The sequence below is a fragment of the Pseudopodoces humilis genome, chromosome 1 (assembly GCF_049639895.1).
Source record: "Pseudopodoces humilis isolate 2021_Gansu_Grassland_sample_001 chromosome 1, ASM4963989v1, whole genome shotgun sequence".
Taxonomy (NCBI): domain Eukaryota; kingdom Metazoa; phylum Chordata; class Aves; order Passeriformes; family Paridae; genus Pseudopodoces; species Pseudopodoces humilis.
This window is the reverse complement of record NC_142200.1, coordinates 107,504,233-107,529,883: the sequence shown is the minus strand read 5'-3', so window position 1 is coordinate 107,529,883 and position 25,651 is coordinate 107,504,233. Positions and strand designations below refer to the sequence as shown.

At 38.8% G+C, this 25,651-nt stretch overlaps 1 protein-coding gene across 4 annotated transcripts in view; it reads right to left on the bottom strand.

The window, feature by feature from the left end:
- The window catches only part of TRAK1 (trafficking kinesin protein 1), a 98,786-nt gene that overhangs the window by 19,291 nt on the left and 53,844 nt on the right, over window positions 1-25,651 (bottom strand). For all 4 annotated transcript variants that reach the window (XM_014248532.2, XM_088064153.1, XM_088064150.1 and 1 more), the window contains 11 exons: window positions 20,369-20,445; window positions 17,034-17,150; window positions 11,364-11,464; window positions 10,470-10,578; window positions 8,612-8,690; window positions 8,098-8,228; window positions 7,515-7,589; window positions 6,162-6,299; window positions 4,449-4,525; window positions 2,178-2,414; window positions 936-1,252 (listed from right to left, as the gene is read on the bottom strand). In XM_014248532.2, coding sequence (XP_014104007.1) covers window positions 936-1,252; window positions 2,178-2,414; window positions 4,449-4,525; window positions 6,162-6,299; window positions 7,515-7,589; window positions 8,098-8,228; window positions 8,612-8,690; window positions 10,470-10,578; window positions 11,364-11,464; window positions 17,034-17,150; window positions 20,369-20,445 — 1,458 coding nt within the window. The remainder of the gene's footprint in view (window positions 1-935; window positions 1,253-2,177; window positions 2,415-4,448; window positions 4,526-6,161; window positions 6,300-7,514; window positions 7,590-8,097; window positions 8,229-8,611; window positions 8,691-10,469; window positions 10,579-11,363; window positions 11,465-17,033; window positions 17,151-20,368; window positions 20,446-25,651) is intronic.

Below are 25,651 nucleotides of genomic sequence, written 5' to 3'. Positions count from 1 at the left end.
TTCTGAGTACATTTCATGCTATATGCTCCTTATAGATGAAATAAATTTGTTCTAAAAAGATGATAAAAAGCAACTTCTGCAATTAAAACACACACAATGCAATGTAATACGAGGGCGGAGGGGGGAGAGAGGGAGAGAGAGAGAGAGAGAGAGAGAGAGAGAGGGAGGCCAAAGCTAAATGATGTTACCTAGTGTATCTGTGAAGTACTACAGGAAAACCTCATTTGGTTGAAAACCTGGAGGAATTGACTCAACTAACTTCCAGCTACAACCTGAAAGAACTAAAGAAAGCCAGGCAGACTATACTACATGTGCTTTGACAACTTTTTTTAAATAGTCTATTGAAAGGAACTTTGAAATACAGCTCTAGCCCTCACTACCATCTATCTCTATCTCACCTTTTTCTGAGACAATGTATGAAGGAAACTTGACTTAAAAAAACTCCACCTATTTCACATGTGAAACACAAAGCCATAGTGACTTGTGTGACCACTCAAACAACCCATTAAGTCCAGAGATAATTTTGAATCACTGTAATAGTCTTATTAGACCAGCTGGACTAACCCAAGTAAGTAAAGGCCTTTCCAGATATACTAATTTACAAAACTCTGGTTGTTTAGATTTCACAGACTTATCCACCCTCCTTTTCCAATTATGACATGGTAATATTTAGGTCAGATGTAAAACTGCACTGCTGATGTGCACATGTGGCCTGCAATACTCATTTTACTGCCTTGGCTGGGATTGTTTCCTAACACTTTTAAGGCTTGTGGAAGAGCATAGTAGTTAGAAGATCTCAAACCAACAGCGTGGAGTACTGTCTCTAAAGTAAAACGAATATGTATTGCAAAGATTTCCTGCTTTCCGGTGATGGATTAGAGACCACAAAGAGTCACTAATAACAACAGATAAAGGCCGAGGCCCTTTGTTATCACCTTCTAGTGGTTTCACAATCTGAAGCTTTTCTGGCAGGTAGGAGCGACTGCTGATAGACATTCCTGAATATCCAGTGAATTCTGAAAATCTGGAGTGAGTTCCCAGTGACATGATGCTCTCTGTGGGGGTAACGGAACCACTGTGGAGTTCTCCCTTTTCTGCCAGTTCCCGCAACTTCCTTTCCTGCTCTTCCTCAAAGAATTTGCGCTCCGAGAGGTAATTCTCCCGCCTGAGGGAGAGCCTACGAAGGGCAGTCTCTAGGTCACTGGAGCCTGGAGTCCCTGGAGTTCCAGGCTTCTTCATCCTGTCTTCATTTCTAAAACATAAAGTGGGACACAGAAAAAAAATTTTAAAAAAAGTGTGGGAGGGAAAAAAACACATTCTTAAAAAAGTTTAAAACTTCCACATGACAGTTTTGAGACATTCACCAACACCTTTACAATACTGTGTCTGGGAACAACTTGCTACTCATCTGGAGAGCTCAAAGGCAAACACCAAAACTTTTGTAAAAGTTTTGCCTGGAAACTCCTGGTTGGAAACCTGCACTTTACTTAGGAGCTTCCTCCTAAAAAGAGGTGAGAATCGTCTTTGTCTACTCACTGTGTGTCTTTCACAGTCATACAAACTCAGGTAAGCAAGCCCCATGGTAAAGGGCCAATGTTGTACGAACACCACAGTGAATCACAAGAGTATATTATACTAACAAACATACATAATTTTGAGGTATTAAGCCATTTTTACTGGAAAGTATATACACCATAATATGGAACTGTACTGGGGGAAGAGACAAGTAGCTAGAAAAGCAAAGTTCTGACTGGTTTCATTCACAAGTTTTCATATTAGGAAACCTACAGGTGCACACTTTATTTATTTTTAGGATCAAAATGTTAACTGTAGCTGTATCTGGGATCAGAACTCTCTGGCAATTATGCAAAATGGTGAAAATTTAATTCTTTTTAAGTGCAGACCCACAAAAATAAAGGGTGGTTTTACACCATCTGGTGATGTTGCATCTCAGAGCAGGTCTGAGTTGCAGACACTGACTGATACACAAGTGCTTTCTGAAAGCTTTCTTTCTTTAAATAAACTTGAGTGCTCAGAAACTATAAGCACAAAATAGATTTTGAAGATGTATGCCACTGTGGTAACTGCACTACGTAAGACAAAAGGAAGAAAACAGGAACACTTTGCCTTTATGTCAGGAACAAAGCAAAAGCAAATTCCAGCGCTATGGTACTGACCCATTGTCCGAGGACTCTGTCTCTAAGATGATGCTATTGGTCTTGTTGTCTATCACCATGTTAGAGATGTCTCCCCCATAGAAACTGGAACGTGGAGTGCTGACACAGCTAGAAATGACTGAGTTCATAGCAGAGGACTGGTTAGAGCCTGGGATATTCATTGGTGACGGAGTCATGGACCTCTGCTTGACAACTTGATTGACATTTCTCACTGTCTCGAAGACTCGCTTCTGATGGCTGTAAACACACACAGTTAATAATCACTCAATAAATTATTACCATGAGAAGGAACAGAGGAAACAGGTAACAGCTTACTAACAGCCCTTCCTATTCACAGATCTAACAAACACTTTGGTTTTATATACAGTTCTGTAAAGCAGTATGCGTAGGGTCCCATACTAGCTACAGTCTGGTCATTACATTCAATACATCAACATAATTCTTCCATCACCCTAGAATATTTTTGATAGAACATTTGACAATTATGTGCATGGACTCTTACATATATTAATAAAAAATAAGTGAAAGAGCATTTCCATACACAAGCTAAAAGCGCCATAAAGCCCTTATGTAAAAATGAGTTTTTAAAAACCAGACTTTACCTCCATTCAGCTCTTAACTATAAACTGGCTAATCCATTTTAAAAGAGAGTTTGAATTTACTCTCCTGAGTATCTCCATGCAAGCAAGTCTTGTGTCTTTTCTCTTTGAGACCAATTTCCAACCCCCTTCAATAGTACTTTAAAAAAAAGGAAAAAAAATCCCAGAAATATAATGGACCAAGACTTGAGAGAGGCTGCCAAGGCTGGAAACCAAATTTTTAACCTACTTCTACAGTTCATTCTTCATCACCATTGTCTTTATACCACAACAAACACTGTTCACCTGCTTCAAAGACTGACATCAGATGACATTTCAGCAGAAATTTCTTGCCAAAATAAAATTATTCTACATCATGCTGCAAAAGTACCACTGCTGCTTTGTTTTACAGTTCAACAGTGGCTGAACCTAAGAATAACACATTCCTTCTATCTCAAAGGTAACACTGTCAGGTTTTAACAGTGACTGCATGCCTTAGGCTATTTAATGTAATTTAAATTTCTTTCCCTCTGTCCATGGGTGCTCAACAGTTGCACCCTTTGTGTGGAAGCTCCAGGTCTACAGCTGTACATCTTTATGAGGCTGTATCTACGAGTATTTATCAATAAACAGTCCCATGGAGCTTGAAGTTACTACCACTGCACAAATAAATAAAGCCAAGCCAAATCACGCAACCAAAAACAAAAAGTATGCTCCTCTGGTACAGGCAAAGTCAATAAGGCATTCTAAAGAAGTTAAACTAAGTTAGACTATACTGGAAGGATGAAAGGATCCTATGGGGATTGAACATGCTCACAACTTTCTGATCTTATATTTTTCTAACCAACATTTCACTCTGTCAAAGCCTCATTTACAGTTCTTGGCTCAGGCTCAGAAAAGGTCAGTGTATGCGTCAGGCATTTTGTAAATGCAATTAGAAGGTTTCTGGGAAGTGCCTACTGTACCTTCCCTGACTGTCCTGTTTTGTAAACTTGTTTCTGTAACAGACCCTGTAAACTGGATTAACTTATTTCAAATTAAACAATCCATGCTTTGTACAAATCTGTGAGATAAACCTATTGGAGTACACGTGCAACGGGCATCAGTGAGACCATTTCTGCCAAGCTGTATCTATCTATAGCTTTGGGGCTGTTGCAAGCACTTAACTTGTTTCAAACTACTCTCTTGTTGAATTAAACAGAACTTCAGCACAGGCATAATGGGCATCACACTAAGTACCATTCCAAATCCCTTACTGCCCTGATGTTCTTCCTGTAGAAACTGGATTAGATCAATAGTTACCTGGTAACTTAAGTTATAGAACTCACCAAGAGAGAGAAAACCCACTAATTTGAACTCCTCCCCTAACTGGTAACTGGACAAATCTAGCATGGTAACACACAAGAAAACAAACCTTTTCTCATTCTCAGCACTCACCATCGAGAAAAAAAGTTTACAAGACATGGCAAAGCCAAAATATTGATGTTTTCTTTTGGCAGCTTTAGCAGAAAATAAAAACACCCCAAAACCTAGGCAATTTGTTTTCCTTTTTCTCTCTCATTCACATTCAGATAGAAATATTTCTTTCTAAATATCTATTTCAACTATTTCCTGTTTTTTTTCTTTTTTTTCATCAAATAATTAACTTCAGATATAACCAATCAATTTAGGAACCAATTCTTTTCAGTCATACGCCAAGTCAGGAGAGTCGGGTTCATCTAAATGCAGCTCCTTCCTCATTGACCCTTCTATCTCTGCTGCCAAAGAATCCTGTTAAAAATAAGCACAAAAGAGAAACAAATATCATAGTATTAATAGGTTGGCATGACAGAAAATAATAAATTACTTATACAAAATAATAAGTGATGAAGAGTATTTCTAGAAGAAAAAAAGAAGGTTTAAACAAGAAAAATGACGGGAAAACTAATGTAGATATTTAAAGTACTGACAAAACATGGCTTAGTTTAATTTTCCCACAGTATGTACCACCTGATTATGCATAATATCTGCCAAAGAACCTTAAAAAAGCACTGTAGGCAACAACATGATCCAGCTTCCCAGACTGAATCCTATACTCAGTAACACTCACCTTTCATGCATAAAGTTTTGTTCTTTATGTTCTCATTTAAAATAAACATAAAACCCACAGCATTATCCACCCATCAACAAAAATGACATGATTCCTGGCATAAAGTACTATACACTTTCTCCATAAGGTTAGATGTAACAGGCCATCAACTCTCCATAGCTCGTTGCTAAGTTTTACTGCTGGGTGCAAGGTCTGAGTATCAAACAGTAATAAATCTAAATGATCTTTTGTCCCATGATTCAACATTTGAAAATCATTTTAACAGAAAAGACATAAACCTATCTCAGCACAAGCATACTCTCCACAGATTTCAGCCGTATTTGTGCAAGCACGATTTGTATTATTTTTGCAAGCACAACTTATATTACTAAACATCTGCACTTTAATTTGGCCATTGTTCAGTCTCAAAAGGGAGCACAAAAAGGCAAGCTAAGCCTTTGCTGGCAATTTACTTCTTGTGAGCACAAATAAAATGTGTTCTTCTTCAGCAGTAAGACAAGACAAGGCAGGCCAGATTTTGCTACTTGATTACATTAAAGTATTGCAAAAGAAGCCACTGATACCATTGCCTTCAGAAGTAATCTAACTACTCTAGAGATACACAGACAAGCAGAGTAAGTCACTGGACACGTTCTTATCCACTCTTTTTTTCTCATTTCATTGAGGGTACTGCCTACTCCCTGAGCTTTAAATGTCATAGTCACATGAAATCAGGTAAAGAAAGTTGAAAACGCCAGTGAAACCACCATAATTTGTTGCCATAATACAGATTAGCAACTAACATTCTTATAATGAACCACTGAATTTTCAGTCACCATAAAACAAGAAGGAATGCTTTTAACCCTGTTCAAAGGTTTAGACTGAAAAACTAGAATGTATATCATAAATTACTAGAAAGATGCTATGTCTGGAAACTATTGTTACATTATTGGGAAGTTGTATCTCCAAGGATATTGAAGATAAACAAGAAGCTCCTAATGAACATCAGCCACAACAGTACAGGAGATGTTTAACAGAGATGTATAGAACTGTGTAAGAACCTGGTAATGCTACCCAGGTTTCACAGCATGAGCACAGACAGCTGCAGGTGGCATGTAACACAGGAGCAGAGCTACACAGCACCACTGTTTGCCTTTCACCACTGCAAACAACCAGGTATGCAAAACTGATCACTCAGATATCCTTTTAACACCATACAAATACACATTTCATCCATGCTTATGTCAGACCTAGCATCCTATCCCTGAAGCTTTAAGTTAAATGCAAATACACTTCCTTTGCTTGGTGTGTGCTGGTTTTGTCCTTAAATCTGCTTACCATAGGGAAGAGACCAAGAGAGTGGTACCGACGTGATATAGCATTTGGCATTGTCTTGTTCCTAAGGTTTTTCAGCTCTTCTTGAGCCTCATGAAGCATTTCCATGCACTCTGCATACTTGTCTTCCAGCTCTCGCAACTGTAACATAGAGAAAACAGTCCAAGACCTTATGGGGTGCACTATTACCATAAAAATCCTGCAAATTCTTTTAATATTGGTAAAGAATAACGGGGTAGGGAAGAATATCCCACTTTAAAGGAATTGATCTCCAACAATTGAGTATCACTGAAGGATCATTAATAACATGGATTAGGAATGGGAAGGCAGGCAGGGAGGGTCACAATGTGGAAGGAAGGAACTGTTTGCTCCATTTCCTTCCCTACATGAAGATATTGTCAAGGAAAAGACACAGAGCTAAAAAAGTATCTTTAGTCTGATCAGGTTTAGTGCTTAATCACTCATGATGACCACAGTTGCAAACACCATGGTCTGAGGACAAGACTTTCCACAATGGTCTAAAGAACTTAGGAATTTTAAAGCCAGGACTTTCATGCATAAATACATCTACACATATAGCTTTCAACAGCATAAGACCATGACTTATTTTTATCTTTCTCAGGAAACATATCTTATGTAATCATTGTACAGATGTCTGTGTACCCTCAGAGCTGTTGGGGTCATCAGCCACTTCAACTTAGTTTGGCAAAGGGGCAGAAGTCTGGAACACCACATTCCTACAGCTTTCATAAAAATCAGCTATTTGGTTTAGAAAAAAAGATCTGGTTCATTTTCTTTCCTAAGAAAGCAATGGTTTGAGCCCAATCTCTGTTGAGCACCACAAATACAAAAGGTCCACCCATTGGAAACGCTTCTCTGGCCATTCTCACCTTCATCACCAAGTAGTGCAAGTGTAAGAGACATCCTAAAGGGATCAAGCTCTATTCATTCCATCATGTCCATTTTTTTTCATGCAAATGTAGCACCCATAAGACAACCAGAAATACTGGATTGCCTTATGTTTATACACTGAACAAACAGAGCAAAAATGAGCTCTTCCATGTTATGTCACTAGTCAAAATAGGCTGAAATTACTAGCCTAGAGAAGTCAACCTTTAAAGGCATTCCTGTACAGCCCTTAAGTCTCTGTGTTTCAAACTGTGTGTCATTTGAAGGAGCAGAGAATAGGAAAGAAAAGGGTTTGAACTCTACTAGGAATATAAATGTTCCTTCATTCCATATACAAAGGTAAAAATATTTAATATTTCTGATCCAGCTCAGACTAAACCTCTTACAGCAAAGTGAACAGCCATTGCTCTGCTACTAAATTATTGTATTACTAAGTAATGTACTCACCTCTGCTGTGAGCTGTCTCTGGGCATCTTTAGCTGCTCCCAGATGCTGGACAAGTTCCTCATTTTCAACTGCACACTAAAATATGCCAAAAAATGTTAGAAATACTGTGATGTTTTGTCCTGTGATATTCATATCCTATACTACAGGTAAGTAGGAACATTCTAACTTTTCTCACCTCTCCTCTGCAGCAATATTAATCTACACAATGGCTTAAAAATGTTTAAAATGTTAACACAAGAACACACAGCATTAGAATGCACCTTGCTGAATGAACCTCCAAACAGGTATGTGCCCACTGAAGTACCTGCACCGACACTCTTATCTTACCAACACCACTCAGAGCAGAATTTTGTATCTAATATTTAAAATAATTTTAAATATTGCATTTGATAAACCATATATGCATCTTTTAATAAATTGATGGTTTCTAGTTAAGTACACCAGATATTAAACACCAAACAAGGTCATCCACATAAGGAAGGTGGAATATTTCCTTTAGGCTCTATTACAGAGAGAATTTTAATCTGTCCTCCAGTTACATTAGTAGCAAATAACAACAGCAGTCTCTCAACTGGATGCTTACAGCTTTTGCCTTTTTCTGGAGGTCGACTATCTGAGAGAGAAGATGAGTGATTTCTTCTTGCTGCCGGGCAGCATCTTCAGTTTTCTTTGCTAACTCTTCAGAGATATTGGCAATCTGGATGTTTGCATCTCCTTTAAGATAAGTAATTACAATTAACATCACAAACCCAAAATCAGAAAAGTAAGCATAAAGATGTTCTTTTGGAACATCACTTGCTTCAGCAGAATCCTACCCCCAGTTCACAGTAAAGTATTTTTGAAAAATGCAGCAGGACACAAAACCAGACAGGCATCAAGTGCACATGCTGCAGAACATTTTCAATGCAAAACTATTTTTGAATGAGAAAGATTTAGCTTTCAGCCAACATCTTCTGCTGTGAAATTTCAGCCAGGAATTTTTTCCTCATAACCATTTATGAAAGGAAAATAAGTACCACAGAAAAACATGACTGACTGATCTGTTTTGTTTTTTTCACTGAACTATCTCAAAAAAGTATAAAGAAGTAGGGACATACTTAGCTCTTTTACACAGTCATTGACAAGTTGTTGTTCTTTCTCTTCATAAGTAATTGTTTCAGTCTTCAGCTGACAGGCCTGTTCAAGAAATCCACATCAAATATGCTACATTAGCACATTTGGTTTTTGCCAGTCTGTTGATGCACTTCCATCTGCTTCAGAGAGACAAGCTATTCTAATCACTCCTTCAGGAAGACAGTGAGAAACTACAGTTTTTGCCTGCCCTCCCACATGTTCTGAAAAAGAGGCCAGGTGAACATTCCGCAGAGATATTACTGTACGGAGAAACTTGCATCACTATCACCATATCCCCACTAGATGTCACTTGTGTATTTTGCACTAAAAGTAAAAAGAAAAAGAAAGGCTTGGACATACAAAATACTGTCATGCAGAACTTGATCTGCTCACCTAAGCAAAGCTAGGTATCATCAAAAACTACATAAATGCTTGGTTTAAATAACTGAGTTAAAAATTCAAGTATTTAGAAAACATGCTATTTGATCCTATTTGAAAAGTTCTGGCACTGTAAACACATCCCACAAAAAACCTTAGTCCTACCTCTTTCCCTGCTTTGTCTTTTCTACTCTGACTCTAGGAGTGCCAAGAGCAGCATGGCTGGGGCCAGCTGGTGCTGTCTGGCACCACCTCGGTGGGTCTGTAATCTATTCCCAAAGCTAGGGATATGCACAGACACCCAATGACTGCATCTGCAGAGAACCACATAGCTCACAGGTTTCACATTTGGCTTCATCCTGTGCCTTGCTGGCACAGACTAAATCTCCCTGGATGGGAAGGCAGTGCTGCATGGGGTTTCCTACCAGCTCCTCATGCAGTGGCTCTCTCAGTTCTAACGTTCATTACTCTCAGACCATCTATTGCTCATCTTCCTTGTGCAACTTCTCAGTTAAGAGCACAGCAGTCTCCATTACGTGGTGTCTTGTGCAGAGGTATGGCACTACCTATTTACTATGAGCCCTGCATTTGCAGTGGAAAATGGCAGTAACATCCTGTTTTCATATATTCACTCTTAGACCAAAAGTATCTCTTCTGATATACTCTGCTGCATGTTTGCAAAGTGGTAATATGATCCCAATGTTTAAAAGTTGGGTTGAAAATATAAAATTTTTCACTTTGTATTCTATTATTAAATATTAAAAAACTGTGTAATCTGTGAAACAAACAAAAATAAAGAGCAGTACATTCTATTTAAAATGTTAACTGCCTGACTTGAAAAACAAAAGGAAGAAATGTAATGCAGATTTAGGCTAACAATTATTATTTTGACAAACACTGAATTGGTATCAGAGCCATGCCAGCCTAAGAACTTGAGATCTGCAGCTCAAGTCACACATATCTGCCAGGTCAACCCTTTAAAACCTGTTTCAAAGTGCAATCCTGGATTCCAAAATCTGCCCATTCTGCTGCACACTCTCACTGCACAAACACTGCTTTGCATATAGCTTAATTTGGGAAGAATTTCTTCACAGAAAGGGTGACCAGACATTGGAATGGGCTGGAATGACCAACCCAGGAGGTGCTCAAGAAAGGACTGGACATCACACTCAGGGCTCTGATCTAGTTGTAAGGTATTGATTGGCCAAAGGTTGGCCTCAATGACTTTAGAGGTCTTTTCCAACCTAAACAATTCTGTGATTCTATGTAGCTTCCACATTTCAGCCTTTCCTTCATTTAAAAAGATAAAATATGGTGATTAAACAACTATAGAGAGATCTGCAATAGGTGTAATAGCATATATTTTAACTTAGACCCTCAGCTTTTAATACAAGCTTCTCAATACCTGTGTTTTGGCATTTAGATGAACAACTATATTAAGTAAAATAAAGGGAACAATTTCACCTCAGATCTAAGCACAACATTTTCCTCTTCAAGGTCCTTGAGTTTCTTTTGAAGGGAGTCCAAATGAAAGTAGTTCTGGACAGAGGAAGAAGATTCATTCCTCTTCAGCCTTGTAGGAAAAAGCAACAATTTAAAATAATTTTTACATGTATTATGGCCAATCTCACAGAAGCATAGACTGAACACTGGTCTCAAAAGCAAACAGAGACACATGAAATACAGCTTATTCATGCCAATACTTTTGGGCAGCAATAAATTTGCAGTGAATTTCAAAAGAGAACATTTAAAAATTTTATTTATTATTCCACATATTACCTATGAAAAAGTTATTCAGCCAAGGCTATGAGAAAAAAAAACACATTACTAGAGGGAGCAATCCAATAGCTCCTGATTAATGCTGCACATGCTTCATCAGAATGCAGCAATAACTCTGCAAAGTCAGAGAGCCCCCGAGAGCCTGGAATGCTGTTCAGCCAGCTAACTGCCTGGAACCCAGGCTATAAGCCATGCTTTATTTCTTTCCCTTGGCTTGGAATTTTTCCATATTGGCTTCAGAGGTCCTTCAAGCACAAATGCAGCACGTCCTAGCACATGCAGATGTACGTGAAGTACTGGGCTGCTGTCAGTGTGACCCATGGCTGCCCCACCACAACAGTGACTCAGTTCCTCTGAAAGTTGCAGCATCGTGTCAGCAGCCTCCGTATGTACTCTCCTATCTCATGTAGGCACCTGGATAGCCAGCTGGCTCAGTGCAAATCCTTCCAGCTGGAGCCTTGCACCAAGTTCTGAGTCCCATTTATAGTTCCAGCCAATACAGGAGCAATTTTACCACTTTTCAAAGTTATTAAATCATCCAACAGATGACAGTTCAACGCTGCAAATCAATTGACTTACGGGGTGGAACAGACAGACTCCGGTTCACTTTCCTCAGCAGCACTGGTATAGAACTGGAGCAGTTCATCTTTCATGGACAGCTCATGTCGCAACTGAGAAACCTGCACAAAGAAAGAGCTCACAGATCAGTACGCTGATTTTCCAGACACATTTTAAAGCAAACCCACCACAAATTAGCTCATTATTCACCCTCCAGGCACCATCTTGAACTAAATCAAGAGTCCAAGATGGAAACAGACCAGAACCATTTCTTTTACTTCTTAGAAAGAAGGGAAAGTGTATCTTTTAAAGTAGCCACTAATTTATTTTTCTTCCTGACTCACTGTGGCATTAGTCCAGATTCACATGCACGGTAATGGATATATTGCAGTGATACAGCACGAAATTAATGTGGCACCATCAAGTCAAACATTGCTTTTATCCATTCTGTGCGATGACTGTTGCCTCCTGGCTTGGATGCCGACTCACAGGCCTCAGATGCAGACATTTCTTCCTCTCCAAGTGACTTCACATTAAATTACTGAAATGCTTGTGTAGTAAGGTTACAATTGCGATTCAAGTGCCTGTTGAGCTGCAGAACACCACCACACAGTGGGAGGCTGCTGTTCTGAGGCTGTTCCAACAGTGGAGGTTGCAGTCAGTTTCTGGGTTTTTTTAATCTGGCAAAGTAGTGGGATTCCCATACTTAGATCAAAAATTAACAAAATATCAAAAGTAGGTGATTAAGATCCCCTGTAATTGTGAGCTCCACAAACGTAATCTTTGTTACTTTATATTGCTGTTCTCCAAGAAAAAGGTTAAAAGCCCAATTAGACAGCAGGATCTACACAACTTCACAGCTGTGATTTAAGATGCCAGCAGCAGGAGATTACTTTTATTTGCCTTGCGCAACTATAGACAGCATTACTAATCAGACACATCCATTCCCTACCATTTGCACTGCAAGACTTGGCCCTCAGTTTGCACTTTCCCACATAAAAAATGCACAGTACCTTTCTTTTTATTAAACTTCTGCTTTTCATATTGTAAGCATACTTTTCTTTGTAATTATTATTAGAAAAAAACCCAGAGAATATCAATGACATAGATTTAAACTCCATTTTCATTGAACAAAAGAGCAGACACAATCCAAAAAAGCACTTGAATTGTTCAGAATTTGAAGCAAACAAGGTCATTTACTTAAGACAGTTCTGCATAATGAGAAGTGGTAAGGCACCAAGTCCTCCTGAGACATGGGTTCTAAACAGCAAGGGGAAAAAAGCTATCTCCATCCAGCCACATTTTAGAAAACTATTAAATTAAATCTGTGCATTGATTTTTGGAGGCTTACTTTCTCCTTTTCAGGAAGAGCGAAAATGCTGAACCAAAAATAACAATTTACTTCCCTTCAGCACGTTATAACTCAGCCTCTTTAAGAAGCAAGAATTCAGATACTGTCTGTGGGTGGACACTAGATCATCTTCAGCTCTTGCTACTGTTTTTTTTCTATGAATTAAAAAGACTGAGGATACTATTTTTACTGCCATTTCCGAGCATTTCAATCCGCCAAAAGAGGATGAGCAGTCAGAAAGGTTGATCTTTTAATGGAATGGGACCTGAAACAATAGGCACAAACCGAAACATGGGTGGTCCCTCCTAAACATCGGGGGCAACATTTAAATTGTGAGGGTGACTGAGCACTGGCACAGCTTGCCCAGAGAGTCTGCGGGGTTCTCCATCCTTGGATGTAGTCAAACACCATCTGGACACGGTCCTCAGCAATGGACTGTAGGGGGCCCTGCTTGATAGGAGGGTTTGGACAAGAGGACCTCCAGAGCTCACTCCTCATCTTAATCAAGCTGTGAAACTATGAAACACTCACTGCAGTAACTTCCAGCAACGCCTGCCTTTGATGCAACATTTTGTGGTCTGTTAACTTCGGTGAGCAGCTAAGCACCCACCACCTAAGCACACAGTCTGCCCCACAATCCCCATAGGATGAAGGAGAGACTCAGAAGCTCAAGAGCAAGAAAAGCTTCTTCCTGAGACAGTTTAATGAGTGAAGAAAAGCTTCCCATGCAAGCAAAGCAAAATAAGGAATTTATTCACTGTTTTCTATGTGTGTTCAGCCACTTACTAGAAAGTGGAACCTTGGCACATAGAATTGTCACTTGTGAAGACAAACACCATAACTACAAATGTCCCAGATTCTTCCTCCTTTCCCTGACCTTCTATTGTTGAACATAACATATGGTGTAGAACATCCCTTTGATCAGCTTGGGTCAGCTACCAGAGCTGTGCACCTTCCCAGCATCTTGTGCAGATGGTGGACAGAGTGAAGAGAGGAAGAAAAAAAAAAAAAAAACCAGGCTGGGGAGGCTGGGAGAGGCATGAGGGAAAAAGAAAAGAGCCTGGTGGATGCTGTGCAAGCACTGCTTGGCAATAGCCAAAACATTGTTATCAACACTGATTTAGTCCTAAACCCAAAGCACAGCACCATGTGGGCTGGTGAAGAATATTATCAGCATCCCAGACAGACCGAGTACAGATTTGCACGCTGCAAAACACTGGACTTGTTTTATGACCAGAAACAGCCTGTTCTATATTCTCACAAGCCACTGCAACATGTGCCCTCCGGAGCAAACACTGCCACATTAGTGTTGCACTACCTTGGTACTGTTACCGAACAATAGAGACTGAGCCTTGATGTGCATGGAACAAGGCCCACGACACCCCACGAACCAAGCGTGGTGATAATTAATCTTCTCAGGCTTTTAATTGCCTCTGCTGAGCTGACAGCTTTACTCAGCTTCAGAACTAACTCATGAAATAGCTGCACCTATCTTAAAACTATGTAAGTAGAAGATAAAAGTATCCTCATATAGAGAACAATAGTTCAAAGACTTGGGACCTAATTCACAGGAATCATGAAAAACTGTCTCAAGAGTAGAGCTGATTTGTTTTCCTGACAGTAACTAAGTGCTTAACAGGTTAGAATTACTCAAAAGGAAGACACCCTGTTACACTGTATATAAAGAGCACACACAAAAGTACCAAGTCAAAGAGCATTTCTGTCTTTCCAATATTACTTTCTACTCTTGATAGACCAAAAGCAATGATCCCTTTCTTAAACCACCATTCCAGATTATAATTCAACTTTTTCCTTTCCTCTCACTTTACACAGAGCAAAATCAAACCTGGACTTTGAAACCTGCTATCATCAAAACTCAAACTCTGACAGGTGACCTGGAACTCAAATAACAGGTCTAGTGGGCTGTATTACCCAGAAGTTAACACAGGTTTGAGGTGGTGTTATTTGAGGACTGACACTGCATTTTAAGTGCTGCCATTTTAGCTTCCGTATCATAGGACAAAATACATAGAGGAAAAAGAAGCAGAAACTGGGAAATTTAGAAAGATTAGAAGCTAAAACTTAGCTACTCCATTCCAAATACAATTAAAATCGTGCAGATTTATGGTTTACATTTCTTTGATACTGAGCTCTAATGCCAAAGGAGACAATATTAAAGTGTAGGCAGCACCATCCCAGAGAAAAGGAACATGGAGCTGCAGCATTTGTACTGAACAGCAGATAGACACTATACCTGGGAACTACACTCTGCTGCTGAAAAGGCAGACATCCATCTCTGTATGCAAAATACTTTACAATTAAGAACATTTCCTCAGTATAATGTTTATGCTTCTAGAATATAATAGTGAAACAGTAAGCTGAGATTAAAGTGTCTGTGCACACACTAAAGTGCTCGCTTCAGTCCACTCAGTCTTGTGTTCTTTAGTACAGGAAAAATCTCAGTTATATCAGTTTTTACTGAACATGATTACAGCCCCTTCTTAAACTTAGCAGTGCCCAACAACACAAAATCAAAAGGCAAACCCGGGAATCTGATGCACTTTGCACAGGTCTTTATAACTTTGATAGGTACCTATTGACATGGCATGTTACCAGCACACAGGAAAAAACTCAGTCTGCTCAATGGAGTGGACAGAAGGTTTTGTCACAACAAAGGTCAAAGAGATATAAAGCTAAATTATTATTATATATACATATACATATGTATTATTATTATTATTATTAGATAATGATACATATACCTTAAGTAAAATCTTAATTTTACACCACAAAGCAGAAAGAATTTGTCCCTGTATTACAGAAAACACATCTCTCCAAGACAAACCATTTTTAGGCAATTTTCATAGAATTTTAGAAGTATCAAATAAATTCCTTTATCTCTTGCCCTTGACGACAGTTGTCTTGTTACTGTTCTGTTCAAAAATTCAAAATTCAGTTTTAATAGAAAATCTGCAACCTACAAAAGGCAGATTTTCAATACATGGAAGTGTCATGACTAAAGTCTGATGAGCTCTGCTTCAAAAGCATCCGTTTCTGAAGGAGTCAAAATAACAGTGTGAAAGAGGGGTGTTGACAGAACATATGGCCCAACATACCAAGCCACCTGGAAAGGGGCTTATTTCTGGTGGCATTTTTCCTAATGCTGCTCCTCAGTCCCACTAAATAAAAACAGATGTGGACAGAGGCAGCTTGTCCTGTCCTCCACCTTTCTCAATCAAATTTTCCACTCTGGCTGGGTGATATGAATGCACAGTCCTGCTCAGTCACTTTGCACATACCTAGTACATGTCATATTGACCAATATACAAATAAATTGGTCTGCCTCATGATGAGATTTGGCAGCAAGCAACAGCACTCCTTTGGGGGAGAACAGAAATAGTTTTCCATGCTGAAAAGGGTAGGCCACATCAAAGGATATTATTTTATAGTGGGTGCTCCACCACCATTTATCACACATCATCGATTGCTCCATCCATACTTTATCCTTTATGTGAGATGTTTATAATGCAACATCTCACACCCCTGAGCAGTGTTAATTATGAACCATTTTTAAAGGTTTTACTCCACTGTGGTTCATTGTTCTTTTGCTCTCTGTCTTGCTCAAAACCACACATGGGTGAGATTCAAAAAGCAAGGTCACTGCCTCAGAATAGGAGTAACAACACTGGCTCCCAGCTCATTTATTAGGCTGGAGTTTAGTGACAGTGGTATTTAGATAAAGAGCTCTTTCAAAGCACAGGTGCTACTTGAAATGATATAAGCTTTCTGGTGTGTTTTATTGATCACACCACTGTGTGTACTCCCAGCCTAGTAAGTCAACCATATACCCTGGGATGCATCAAAAGAAGTGTGGCCAATAGGCTGAGGGAGGTGATTTTTCTCCTCAACTGTTCTCTGGTAAGCACCCAGCTCTGAAGTCCTCTGGACAAGACAGACATGGACCTGTTCAAGCAGGTCCAGAGGAGGGCCACAAAAATATTCCTTTTCCTGTAAGGGAAGGCTGAGAGCATTGGGATTGTTCAGCATGGAGAAGGTAATGCTCTGGGGAGACCTTACTGCAGCCTTTCAGTACTTAAAGGGTGTTTATAAGGAAGATGGGGACAGACCTTTTAGCAGGGTCTGTTGTGATAGGATAAAGGGTAATGGTTTTAAACCAGAGAAGAACAGATTTAGGCTATATATAAGGAAGACATTTTTAGCAGTGACAGTGGTCAGACACAGAAGCAGGTTGCCCACAGCCAAATCTATGGACAAGGTGAAGCTAGAAGGAAATTCCCCCCTATCATTGCATGTACAGCATTCAGGCATAAAAATCTTACCTCTTCTCTGATGTGTTCTACTTGTTCTTCCAGGAAATCATTTCTTTCTGTCAGTGATTTATTCTTCTTTAACAGTGACTGGCCAATCCGAGCAGCTAATTCTAAGTCTCGTTCTTTCTGTGAAGTATTAAGAATAGAAAGACAATTTCTATTTTTTATTTTTTTTTTTAATCACCGAAGGATCAGAGGGAGGGTAAAATAGCCTTGAAAGGGATGGAACAAACATTTCAACAATAAAAAGATTTTTTTCCTTCTGTGAGGGTTTATTTGTTCAGGGGTTTTTACCGATTTTCCTTTTCCACTCTTGCATATCTTGAAACAGCAATATTCAGAAAAGACTGACCCTCCCTCAAATAATTTTTCAGTTTCCACTTGCTCCACTTACAAATAAAAGACCATAAGTTGTGCAGGAGTAGAAGCCAGTTCCACCACAATGAATGTTCAGCTCCTATTTTCGTGTATGCCGTCCATCAGTGCTTTTGTCTAAAAACAGATCCTAAATATTTCCTTTTTGCAGATGCCCCAAACTACATTAAGTGGTTAGTCTCATGTCATGGCCTCTTCCTCCATGACCACAGTACTGGAAATCACCTGTTTTTATAGTTCATGACAGGTACCAATAAAAACTAGAAGCTTATTCTGTTGATGACATGTACATATGGATGTCTCAGCCTTGCAGAAGCTGGTACATGGGATTGTAATCTGCCTGGGAGAGGATGATGAACTGCATAATATTTTGCACTATTCATAAAGCATTTTTATCTATCATTTTCTTATTTACCTACTAGATTTTTTAAATAGTGGTAAAATGGTGCTGTGGTTAACTCCCTAACGTACCCTTAGTTCAACACTATTTGAGGAGGAATTTTCTCCCTGTAACTGAAAACACTGTTAGGAGATTACTTACTGCCCCTGACTACCACCAGATTTTATGACTAAATACTACCTTGTGTCATGCATACATTAATGACAAAGCCTACAAAACCTACAGCTACTATTCACACAGATTTGAAGCCAATGAATTTGAATGAAGAGGCTTTCATAATGGAAAAAAAAAAGTTATATAACAACCAGTAAATAAAAAGAAAGATTACTGATCAATGCTGTATCTGCAAATAGCATTTTCCAAATGGTTTCTAAAGGTCAGACTTACATTTGCATTGAAAGCTAATGGCATTATCTAGCCATAAAATCTGTAAGTAATCTTATGTACAATCTTTCAGAACAATAGGTGCCACAAAATAAACTAAAATATGTTTGGATATATTTTAAGCCAACTTATTGTTCACTAATTTGGATCACTTCATAAATACTGCGTGGAAAAAATATATTGCTGAGGTTATGACTATGCAAAGGAGGAGCTCTCTAGCAGCAATGTTTTTTAACTTCCAATTTCAGGAATGTAAGTGCGTGTCCAGGCTCTTCAAATAACATCCCCAGACCTCCTACACAATTTTTAACAATTCAGCTCTAAATTTATGTTTGGGGACAGGCCTCTAACTCACACAATGATAAGGAACTGATTTATTACAGCAGTGTGTAAAAAAATAATACTGAGAAACAAGACACATTTATACTATTATTAGACAAAAATGAGAAAGAAGATTCATGAAGAAATCTGCTCCAATTCTTACCACATACCCAGGCAGTGCCACTCCCTCTCCTCAGTTTCAGGGCTATAGGCACATATTTCTGAAATATCTGCACACATGCTGTTTCAAGATCTTCTCTTTCCTATCTTCCCAAATGCTGCACCTTTCACTCTATCAACATTGTAATACAAGCACCTGAAGCTTGCAAACATGAAGGAAAGACAAGGGATAGCTTTTGTTTTTTCTCTCACTCATACGTGTGAAAGCAAGAGGAGTTAAATTCTGCAAATGGATGCAATCTCTTATGATAACCATCATATGGAGATCAGAGAAAAGTGCTGTAAGTGCACCTATCCCTATGAACAGAGTAATTTCATCAGAAATGATGGTCAAATAAAACAAAAAGGCTCACTGAAAGTATTTGTTTTAATAAAGTTTGACACGTTATACACTCCCTTATTTTTCCATTACGAACATCCAGATAGGAAAGTATACGAGAAGCTTTAAAACACTGGCTCAGCAAGTCCTTCAAGCATTGCTCCCGTGAGTGTAATGCCTGGATCTATAGACATTTGGCTACAGGGACTCAGGGGAGAAAACAGTTTGGCAGAATGCTGCCATCATTACTAGAAGGAGCCATGGACCAAATGCAGTAAATCTCAGCCAAACAAGTCAAAGGGAATGGGACAAACAAGTTAACAGACTATTACTACAAGGTGATGAATTATTCCAGGAGAAGTCTTTTGGGTAATACATCAGTTTTAACAGGTAATTTGTACAGAGGTGTTTGAATGGGTCTGGCTCAAAGCATAAAATGTAAGACTCTGTTGCATTGAGGGGTATCCAGAACAGGTGGGAGACATTAGCATTCATTCCCATGCTTGTTTCCTTGCGGAATTAGAGTAATAACAGATCACCCAATTGGCTGGAAAGACCAAATTTTTGACATTGCTATTGCAAAAAGCAAGCAATAGAGTATAAAGGACTAAATTCCAGTCAGTCATGAACTAATACAATTGTAACAATTTTCTCCTAAAGAATTACTCATAAACATTCTTTGGAAAATCATTGCTCAAGTTTACTGCAGAAAAATAGCTAATTTTAGACAAACAATTCATCATTATATTAATTGAACATAAGCATAGTACCATGACAGTTGCTTTTTGACATTTCTTGAGTGCTAAGGATTACAAGAACACCAATTTTCATAATAATGGTATTAAAAACTCACAAACAACAACTAAATCAACCAAACATAAGGAAAAGAAGGAAAGAAGACAAACAGAGTACTAGATATTTTCTAATTTTGTGTCCATGTACTTCTCTGGAAAGAAATTAACTGCGAAAATTATTATGAAAACAAGCCTGTGAGCTTTTATTATTTTCTGAAAAGAATATATCCATCAATAATGATACTCTTAGTTTTACATGTACTGTAAAAATGTGTCATTTTAAGATGATTCCTCCTCCTTCATTAGGGCAAGCATTTGGCCAAGAACAAGTTACATGGCCTCCCTCAGCTGAAAAATAACCAGAAGCAATGAATCTATTTGACCGAGATAAAGAAATTATCTTTATTTAGAAAGAATATTTACCTTACCAATGAGATAAAATGTACATACACTTAGAGGCCTTATTCCTCCACAATGGAGGACAATCTACCAGCAACGTTTAGTAGTGGTACCACATACTTTCAGTACTACTCATACTGTATACGGGTCCTTAAACAGATGTAATACTTGCCTCTTCAAGAAGACGTGTAACAGCATCTATGTCATTGTATGTTTTAGTCATCTGGCCCACTCTTTCAGCACATAAAACTGCAAAAAAATAAAGCAAAACATTAATCAGATAGGCAGTACTGTTTGAGGAGGATCACAAAATATTCTGAGCTGGAAGACATGCACAAGGGTCACTGAAGTTCAACTCCCATCCTTTGCAAGAAATACCTTTCCAAGTTGAGGTGTGCATAAGTTTTCATCTAAAAAACTGCTTATATCAACCTTTGGATGAGCACATCAAGAGCTAAAACCTCAAAACAAACAAAACAACAAACCTCAACTCCCACCCCCCCACCCCCAAAAAATCTAAGATGAATGTGATACCGGTGATGCAAATGCTCCTCTTGTAACAATTTGTCAGTGGCAGAACAAACGTAAAATGTTAAAACTTTCTTCTCTGAAGAACAGTATCTTGAGTTTATTAAAAAAAATAATCAGGAAGTCAAAGCAGGTGTTCCTAGATACATAATTAGGATTCCATCATGTCACCTGCTCATTGTATGACATGCATTAACTTCATGAATAAGCAACTCCAACACTGTTAGAGCACCATTCATTAGAAAGAGACTATGTCATATTAAGTTGATAAGAACTGGGTTTTACAGCACAAGACAGCAAAGTATGCATGCAAAATAAGAAATGGTTTTTGTAATACCCAGCCACACCACAGTGACCACAGTACCACCCATTAAAAATATTTACTTAGACTGGTTGAGATTGTTAATCACTAAGGTGGATCCAGGAGCTTTGTCAGACTGAAGAAATTATGCAGAAGTTCAGTCTACCACCATAGGTGATCCCTTAAGAAGCTACGCTGACTTATCTAGAAGTCAACAAGGTTTTCGAAAAATTCACCAACAATCACAGGAAACAACAGCACTTTCTGCTCTACCCTTCTATTCTAATTTTTCAACTACACTTTTCCCTCAAACCCTTTAATTCTGGCAAAAAAAAGGACTGTTACTGAAATTCAGTGGATCACACAGAATATGAGATATCAGGCTGCTGTAGCCTGAACTGTTCTTCAGGGGATTTACCCTTGGCAATGTCACTTAAGGCTCCGTCTGGCAGATAAGCTAATGTTGTTCTAGTGCACACCAAGACGGGGGAAGAGACAGATCAGGCCTAATAGGATTTATATAGCAAGGAGAAAAAAAAAAGTAGAACTGTACAGTAATATTAGCAGGAGACAGTCTGTCACACTAAGGAAACAACATTACCTAATTCAAAAATATACATTCTGCATATATATAAATATACAGCTGATCACAACTAATGCACATTGATAATGCATCAAATGCAACAGTACTTAGATATCTGTTGAAATGTTGGAGGATATTTTTCCCTACCTAAACATCAGAAAATTGCTGAAATTATGGCAAGAAATTAAATTTCTTCTTTTATTTTCCCATTTCTCCAATTCTATTTTTGCAGATCACATCCTAAAAACATTTATAATATTTATTGACATGAGTAGTGTCAGTGAACTCCAAAGAATGCTATACAAAAGTATTCAAAATATGATTGCACTTATCCAAATAATAAGTCTGAAAGTGGTAACAGTAAAAAGTTTATGCTTCAAAGTAACAACCTGACAAACATGGCACTTCACTAGAAAGAATAACTCCACCACTGCAGAAGTAAAAATACAGTACATCTGTAAACTACAAACTATATTACCCAAAAGCAGACTAATAAGGATTCCAAAGAAAAAGATGCAGTAACTTACAGAGAGCATTGGCTATAATTAAAAAAGGGGTTTAACAGAAGTTTTATAGAAAACTTCACATAAAGACAGAAGGTGTAATGCTCAGAAGACTATTCATACACACACAAACTGACATCATCGTAAACTCAAATTTCTTTTAAATATAGTCAGTTCATAACTCATGCCATAAAACATCTATCAGAAACCCTGACGCCAGCAGGTTTCCAATACAACTGCACACTAAATAGTTCCCTTGGTTACAACATTCCATCACTACTATAAAATAATCTTTGACAGTGTCATTAGCAAGCTCATTTCAACTCTGTACCTAGCACTAATAAACACCAATGAGCAGGACTATGGCAACCTCACATCTTAATTCAGGTAAATGTATAACCTTCCTAACAGCCAGCCTGATAAAAGGATGGTGTTCCCACAGACAGAATTAAGTCACTCAGCTGGGAGAGTGATAAAGGTTGATTTGTGTGGAAACCCCCTTGGTTATTCCTTCAGAACTTGCCATTTAAACTTTAACCTGGAAAGGCAATACCACAGCATCATAACAACAGACATTAACAGCAGCAAAGTAGAATCTGGTCACCAATAGCTTTTACATCTAGAAATTTCCATCAAAGTTCTGTTGGTGATTGTCAAAACAGAGATCTTTGTACACTACTCTGCCAGTGTAAAAGGGTTTCAAAGCAGATGTGTCCTTTTATGTATCCTCTTCATACAACTAGAAATAAATTCCAGTAGGCTGCATATAATAAAATCTGCCAGTCAACTACTATCCATACTACACTACGTACAATACTGTGGAAACACGGAGCTACTAACTAAAAGGAAGGATTTCCTTTTGCAAGGAGGGAAAACTTGTAAACAGATGCTGCTTTCAATTACTCAGAAATCAAGGCTTGCAGGGAAGAGAAGGTGAAAAGTAAGGGGAGAGTAGAATTCAGAAACATAATTTTAAAAAAATCCTAAAAAGTGTCTAAATATCTAGTTATTCAGCCTACACAGACTACAAGATAACATTTGGCCAATTCCTAGTACAGAAGTTTTTATTTCTTTAGTGATCAAAAAATCTATCCTTGAAAAAGATACTCTATTTTGAAAAACCATTTAGAGATGTGATCAGTGAAGTATTCAGCAGAAAAATACCCCTCACACACTACATATGTAATGGATCCTGCATAGTAGGTTTCTAGCCTGCTGGAGGTTTCTGATGAGAGCCTGGTAACACTGCTGTAAAGATAAAACGAGCAAATGAAGGACAGTGCCTTGTAATGTAAAACCTACAGTGCCAAATTACTGACCTCTTTTTGTTCACTCACACATCAGCAGTTTTATGCTTGAGGGTGATAGGGAGCACTGTGTCTAAGTGCATGGATGCATGCAAACAGCCAAATCAAATATACTTTGCACTTCTCAGCTTATGGAGAAGGCTGATAGACAATACAGAAAGAAAAAATTTTAAAAATTCACAAATTTTGGTAAGTGCTTTGAAGCTAATGTCACAGATCCAAAACAGGAAACAAAGAACAGAGAAAGCTTCCATCACATTATTTTCATGACAGCACTAAATACATGGTACTGGAGACACAATTACAGTTCAAAGTATTTGGGTTTGTTTTTTTTTTAAAGCCAAACATGCAAATGGACAAACACTACACAAATCAAGCATTTCCTCTGCCTTGAAGTACCTAGCATCATCTCTTTATGTCATCCTAAAGCCTGCAAACTTACTTGTAACCACATTCCTGTGTTTCCCAAAGTAAGTACAGCTGAAAGGATGTACCCTGCATTTATTTCTTGCCATCTAGTTAATGGAACACTGATTCCCAAGCTGAAGATGTGCCAGGACATGGAGAAACACAGGCAATTTTCTGGATTTCTCCCTGAAAGTCACCTATTCAACAAGTATGCTACTTAGAGTAAAGGATGCTTTCAGGGACAGCAGACAGCCATGGAAGTGAAGGGGAACAAGAATACCACTATTGGAAGCTTCTTCAATGAGCCACCACCTACCAAACAAAGAATTCAAGTAGAAGGAAGAAAAATAATATATCACTAGTGCCAGCAGTCATGAGGATTTTTCCTACTACCAAAATTTACTTCATCAGAAATTCCATTAGAGGAAATGAATACTGATACTCAGGAAACACATATCTCTTGCCATTTAAACACCTGTGCTTCTTATTGGCAAGGTGGTGGGAGGGGACAGTGTGTTTTGTCAAAGCACTTCCCTACCCAAAGCCTTTAACTATGGCAAGATCTGCTATATTCTTGCTCAGTCATGACAAGCTCTGCCTCACAAACAGCTTCTGTCTTGCTGCCCTCTGCTCACAGCTCTGTCCAAACACCAAAGATACAATGGCAAGGGCATCGCATCCTGAAGGCTGCTCATGGAGCCACACAGAACACACATGGCAAACCTGACTGAGCAGCCGTGCTCCCTGCTGCTACTTGGCAAATGTTAGCCATCAAAGACCCTGGCAGATTCAGACTCCTCAGCTCTCGATGGATTCATCCCTCAAAGGCTATTTTTATACACCAAGGATAAAGCACCCACTAAAAATTACAGCTTCAGTTCCAGAGCCACTGATAGTTATGCTCTGGCACAGGTGAACACTACATTAGCTTGAGCCAAGCACATGTGGAATTCTGAAACTGTGCCACATTAGGTACATCACCTTCCAAATAAACTTGGGAAAATTATACCTCAAATGTTCTGTCAGCTGTTACTGACTTTCCACAGTTAAGGATAAACATGGTAGCTTCTCCTCCAGCGCAGATGTGTTTTTGGCAGCCCTGGCTAAACTGGGGCAGAGGCTTCAGGTCTGCTGCTGCCTGCCACATTTGAGACAACCCTAAGAGTATACATCCATATCCATCTAAAGAGCTTAAACATTTTAAGACACTCGTGTCACCAGAGCTTGAAGAATGTGCTTCTGAGTCACAACTTACTAGAAATCCAAATCCTAACAAAAGAGCCCAGCAGTTCCCCCAGCCTCCCCCAGCACGCAGGGAACAGGCCAGTCACTCCAGAAGGCAGACAGGGAGGTCAGCGGTGGCGTGACCCTGGTTAGAGGGATAAGGAGTGGTCACGGCACGCCAACTGCTTCACAACTGTCAGGTCACACTGTGACCTGGGTGAGCTCTGTGCAGGAGTCTGGAAGAACATAATGGTGTGAAAGATACATAGTCAGGAAGTTCAACAGACAATCCAATAGATTTGGTTTTTGTCTTCTTCAAATGCTACAGCATGGCTTACTGTAATTTCAGTGGCACAGTTTGCACAATAATCTTTTAATATTAAGCTGCAGGTACTGATTCTTCTGGAAGAAGATAGTTTATCTTGCTGTTTAAGGCTGTGGTTCAAGGAGTGTTTGTTTACTGCCATTTCTCTCATAGGGTATTCAAATAGCTTAGTAAACCCAATATGAAAGCCTCACATACAAACCTTTGTTATTACTTAAACTCAGGTTTGCAAAAAACCCCCAGAAACCAACAAACCACTGCTTTTACTTCTTTTCT